Here is a 6,116-nt window from a genome sequence, read left to right as displayed (position 1 = left end):
CTTCATATGTTGTTTTTAAAAGCCATCTGGAGACGCCATCTATAAATTACGGCGCTGCAATCGCGTCGCATATTATGAGAGTCGAGGCAATTTTCTCAGAATGGCGATCGGCTTCTATCTTTGATGACTTAGTATTCATGAAAGTCCTCTTGGAGTGGAAGGAAGATGAGAATCCATACTTCAAATGAGAAGCACAATCAGGCAGAGAAGTTACCGAGAGCATGAGGCATTTCAAGAACTGATGATCGGCAGATAGCCAAGCACAAGGGAATCGGTTATGATTTCGCAAAATATATATTAATCAGAACCGCAAGAGAAGCTCAGTAATCATGGAAGTCTCGTCGAGGGTTCGTCTTTAATAAGAAATTCTAGTACCTAGAATCTGTTTAGATTAGTCTTTCAATGATTAATCATAGGATGCAAGATTATCACTTTCATAAGGATAGACTGATTAGATATATGCATAATTTTCTCCTGAGGGGACATGTCTTGAAGGTGACAAGATCTAAGGACATACTATTATTATCATTACTTGTTAAGCTACAACCCTTGTTGCAAAAGCAGGATGCTATAGGCCCAAGGGCTCCAAAAGGGTAAATAGGCCAGTGAGGAAACGAGATAAGGAAATAAATAAACGACAAGAAAAGTAATTAACAATTGAAATTAAATAATTTAAAAACAGTAACAACATTAAAATAAATCTTTCATATGTAAACTATGAAAACAAAAAACAAGAGTAAGAGAAATAGGATAGAATAGTGTGCTCGATTGTACCCTCAAGCAAAAGAACTCTACCCCAAAGACAATGAAAGACCAGGTACAGAGGCTATGGCACTAGCCAAGACTAGAGAACAATGGATTGATTTTGGAGTGTCTTACCATAACTAAAGGAATCTCTTCTACCTTTTACCAAGAGGGAAGCAGCCACTGAACAGTTACAGTGCAGTAGTTAACACTTTGAACGAAAAAGCATTCATTCAACAGTCAAGGAAAAAAACAGAGATAAAAATTCCAAAGCCATTCGACACTATGAGGGGATCCTTTGAGTATAAACAGCAAACGAGCAGGGAAAGTTAGAAGGAATCATTGAGAGAAATATTATCAAGGATACAAAAGCCTTGTCATTCCATAGTGTATGCAAGTTACGAAAAGCAGAACATCTTATAAAGTCACCTATTATTAGTTTTGATATCTGATTCTAAATTATCGCATTTATTTCACTGAATAAAGTAAGATATAACAGAAATTTACTTAAAATTAGGTCACAGGTGTTTGCAAAACTTATTTCTTTATAAGACACAGTGGTTTACATAACTTACTTCTTTAAAAAAATAATAAATAAAATAAGAAAAGTAAATAACGAGAAGTTGGTTTCATTTTGATTATGTCCAGGTGTTGCACCTCGTAATTAGAATGCAAATTACCCGAATAAACATATATTTTGTAATTACAGCTGTCTTCATATCTTGAGGGTCCTGTGAATGTAATCAGGACATCGTAATTATGCAAATCTGAATGGCAGAGAGAGAGAGAGAGAGAGAGAGAGAGAGAGAGAGAGAGAGACTTCGAAAACAGAACCATATCATAAAGAAATTGTAAATAAATGAAGTGACTGTTACAGTTAGTTCTAGCGAAATATAAAAAAAAATATATATATATATAAAAACGGAAATGTAAGGTAATGTTTAAACTTTTTCCAAAAATATTTTTAGTCGTAAAAATTTCTTATTGCTAAATATTTTTATTCAATTGTGAAAGCGGAAAATTTTCATAAATGTTATAAGAATATACTTTCATTTCAAAAATTTTGAATTAAATATGTTCATAGTATTACGTAGAAAGAAAGCGAGTCTTACTATCAAATTAGTAATAATAATAATAACAACAACAACAACAACAATAATAATAATATAAGGATGATAATAGTAATAGTAATAACCATAAAAAAATTGAGTAATATGGAAAGAATTACATACTAGATAGATCTAATAGACATACGTCTTTTTCTTCCTCTACGAAAATATATTGGTTAATATCACCTTATTAACAATAATCTTAGGTCCTAACTGAAATGGAAACAGTATTCTCTGATCCAGAGACAGTGCCTCCTACATGTCAAAACAAGTTAATATTCGGAGGATTGATATTGAGGACTAATAATCCACAAGACGACAACACATATCGCATCTAGCTTTACATATGGTATTGTATTCATTGCTTCCTGTTTAATGGTTTTTAAGTTTGTCTAAAGGCAGCTTCTATATTCTGTTCTTTTACCGCTGGCTATAAATATAGGTAGCCGATATCTGCGCCGCTTCTACTGTTTTCTGATTGGCCGTCTGTGACGCTTCTACTCTTTTCTGATTGGCTGTCTGCGACGCTTCTACTCATTTCTGATTGGCCGTCTACGACGCTTCTACTCATTTCTGACTGGCCGTCTGTAACGCTTCTGCTCATTTATGATTGGCCGTGTGTGACGCTTAAATTCTTTTCTGATTGACCGTCTGTGAGGCTTCTACTCTTTTCTGACAGGCCTGACGCTTCTACTCTTTTCTGATTGGCGGTCTGTGACGATTCTACTCTTTTCTGATTGGCCGTCTGTGACGCCTAAATTCTTTTCTGATTGACCGTCTGTGAGGCCTCTACTCATTTCTGAATGGCCGTCTATGACGCTTCTACTCATTTCTGATTGGCCGTGTGTGATGCTTAAATTCTTTTCTGATTGACCGTCTGTGAGGTTTCTACTCTTTTCTGACAGGCCGTCTATGACACTTCTACTCTTTTCTGACAGGCTGTCTATGACGCTTCTAATCTTTTCTGACAGGCCGTCTATGATGCTTCTACTCTTTTCTGATTGGCCGTCTGTGACGATTCTACTCTTTTCTGATTGGCCGTCTGTGACGCCTAAATTCTTTTCTGATTGACCGTTTGTGAGGCTTCTACTCTTTTCTGATTGGTCGTCTGTGACGATTCTACTCTTTTCTGATTGGCCGCGTGTGACGCTTAAATTCTTTTCTGATTGTCCGTCTGTGACGCTTCTACTCATTTCTAATTGCCCGTGTGTGACACTTATACTCTTTTTACACTGGCTGTCTATGACACTTCTACTTTTTTCTCACTGGCCTTCTCTGAGGCTTCTACTCTTTTCTGATTTACCGTCTGTGACGCTTCTGCTCTTTTCTGATTGGCCGTCTTTGACGCTTCTACTGTTTTCTGCCTGGCTTTCTGTGAAGCTTCTACTCTTTTCTGATTGGCCTTGTGTGAAGCTTCTACTCTTTTCTGATTGACCTTCTGTGAAGCTTCTACTCTTTTCTGATTGGCCGTCTTTGACGCTTCTACTGTTTTCTGTCTGGCCTTCTGTGAAGCTTCTACTCTTTTCTGATTGGCCTTGTGTGAAGCTTCTACTCTTTTCTGATTGACCTTCTGTGAAGCTTCTAATCTTTTCTGATTGGCCGTCTTTGACGCTTCTATTGTTTTCTGCCTGGCTTTCTGTGAAGCTTCTACTCTTTTCTGATTGGCCTTGTGTGAAGCTTCTACTCTTTTCTGATTGACCTTCTGTAAAGCTTCTACTCTTTTCTAATAGGCCGTTCTTGACGCTTCTACTTTTTTCTGTCTGGCCTTCTGTGAAGCTTCTACTCTTTTCTGATTGGCCGTCTATGATGCTTCTGCTCGTTTCTGATTGGCCATCTATGATGCTTCTACTCTTTTCTACGAAAACTAAATTCTCAGACCCTCTTTTAATTTGCAACAATATTCAGTACCGTGTTTCCTGTAAATCTCATTAAAGAAATTAACCACTCTGGATATATCAAATGAAATAACGGTGCCAGTTCTATCAGCAATACTCTTTTGTTATCTTATTCACATATTACTGTGACTATCAACAGATATAAAACCCTTTGATAAGATGACGAAAGAGCATTTTTCGAAAATATAAACAGTGAACTATGTATTAGGTCAAGCCTTTAAAGGTTTAAAGGCCGCTCACGAATGACTGAGTCAAGGGACAGTGACATTGCCCAATCAAGCAGGAAAATACCCTGGAGACTGACCACATATTCATATGATCAGCACCCAGGGCCCCTCTCCACCCAAGCCAGGAACAAGGAGGGCCAGGCAATGGCTGCTGATGACTCACCAGATAGACGTATAGGCTCCCTAAAACCCCTCATCCTTTACCTCACAAGGATGGTAAAGTTGCAGCAACCAAAAGAACTAAAGAGTGATCACCAGGCAAGGACGTTACCAACAGGCCAACATAACGTACACGTGTTTTCAGTAGTTATTACGTTTGATAAATAAGCAATGGATAAACATTGATACGCCAAATTAATTTCCTGTCCTAATTTCAAATATTTAACAATAACGAAAAGATATCTAAAATCATAAAAAACTTCAGGATTTCTTGCAATTTGAAAATATTTAAATGATCTCATAAATTCTATTAATACACATGCCTGAACACTTTTCGTATGATTAATTCATAAATATACGATAAATAAATCAACGATTTATTAGTTTATAGAAAAATTCCATCAAAATCATAAATATTAATTTGTCACTATGAAAAATGACTTTGCACAATGTATGTCATGCATAATTCAAACATAATCCAGATGAATCCCAATATCATTTATATGAAGTTTTGTTCTGGCTCCAAAATTTCTATAATTAATTGCTTTGAACTAAAATTAGAACTTATACAGGGCATATCGACCTACAACCGAGTTTCATTATAATTAACATTCAAGAATAATAATAATAATAATAATAATAATAATAATAATAATAATAATAATAATGATAACAATAATAATAGTGATAATGATAATAATTGTCGCAAACGAAGTGTATGGCCTTATATTAAATGCCAAAATGTTTTGAAGATATCTCACCCAGCCCATAGCCCAGTCATTCCCTAACCATAGATTTCGGAAAGAAGGTGGAGGGCGGGGGGGGGGGGGGGAGAAGTTGATATTTTCGGCGGCGGAGTCAATAACTTCTATACCAATAAATATATTAAAATGAAATTTTAAGGGATGATATATATATATATATATATATATATATATATATATATATATATATATATATATATATATATATATATACACACACACACATATATATATATATATATATATATATATATATATATATATATATATATATATATACATATATATATATATATATATATATATATATATATATATATATATATATATATATATATATATATATATATATATATATATATATATATGCCTTGTTTCTGCCATGTTCATACCTGCTATAGGCATGCCCTGGCTGTCACTTTCGTTTGGAAGTGACGACTTTAGCTATAAATTCAGTAAGGAGGAGCAAACTACTCCTAGAGTTTTACAGATATCAAAAATATTTTCACAGGGTGTGATGGGCGCTGTGTAAGCTACATTCATATCAATTTTCGTATTCATACTTCCCACAGAAAAGTCACATCAGCCATTTTTCGACATCCGAGGGAGGCTGATTTTCAGCGGTGCCGTAAATTACTCGTAGGATACTTAACATATCTAAATGCAATTTTCAGGGATTTGTGGGATGGATATTTACTTTGTCCATACCAATTTTCATGTTGATATCTCCCACAGAAAAGCCACAGCAAACGTTTATCTCAGTATGGGTTGAATGGTTACTTTTGGCAGGGGAGTAAATTGTTCCCAGAATAAATTCAAATAAAATTTAAGAGATTATTTAGATATATATAATCTTTGTTTCTGCCAATTTTCATGTTCATACCTGCTATATGCATGCCCTGGCTGTCGCTCTTGCTCGTAAGTGACCCTGTTTTGGTATGGGTTGAATGGTTATTTTTATTGGTGGAATAAATTGATCAAGATGGTGATTCTGGTTATTATTATTATTATTATTATTATACAGTAGATTCATTAACGGTCAGCATATGGAAAAGGGAGAGCTTGGTCCATAGACTTGAGTAAAATGTTGACAATCTTCATTGGCGGAGATCTGAAATCTCTTATTTCTCTCTCTACTCGCTGTTATTATTATTATTATTATTATTATTATTATTATTATTATTATTATTATTATTATTATTATTATTATTATTATTA

At 34.7% G+C, this 6,116-nt stretch overlaps 2 protein-coding genes across 2 annotated transcripts; both read right to left on the bottom strand.

The window, feature by feature from the left end:
* Positions 1-2,515: 2,515 nt before the first annotated feature.
* LOC137619984 (repetitive organellar protein-like) lies at positions 2,516-3,046 on the bottom strand. The gene has a single exon (XM_068350265.1). It carries the CDS (start codon positions 3,044-3,046, stop codon positions 2,516-2,518), a length of 531 nt encoding a protein of 176 aa, XP_068206366.1.
* A 47-nt stretch (positions 3,047-3,093) lies between these two features.
* On the bottom strand, positions 3,094-5,616 carry LOC137619983 (uncharacterized). Its single transcript, XM_068350264.1, has 2 exons — positions 5,596-5,616; positions 3,094-3,576 (listed from the first exon to the last, which is right to left on the bottom strand). Exons 1-2 carry the CDS (start codon positions 5,614-5,616, stop codon positions 3,094-3,096), a joined length of 504 nt encoding a protein of 167 aa, XP_068206365.1.
* Positions 5,617-6,116: the final 500 nt, after the last annotated feature.

This window comes from Palaemon carinicauda, chromosome 26 (genome assembly GCF_036898095.1).
Source record: "Palaemon carinicauda isolate YSFRI2023 chromosome 26, ASM3689809v2, whole genome shotgun sequence".
Taxonomy (NCBI): domain Eukaryota; kingdom Metazoa; phylum Arthropoda; class Malacostraca; order Decapoda; family Palaemonidae; genus Palaemon; species Palaemon carinicauda.
This window is presented reverse-complemented; position numbering and strand designations above follow the sequence as displayed.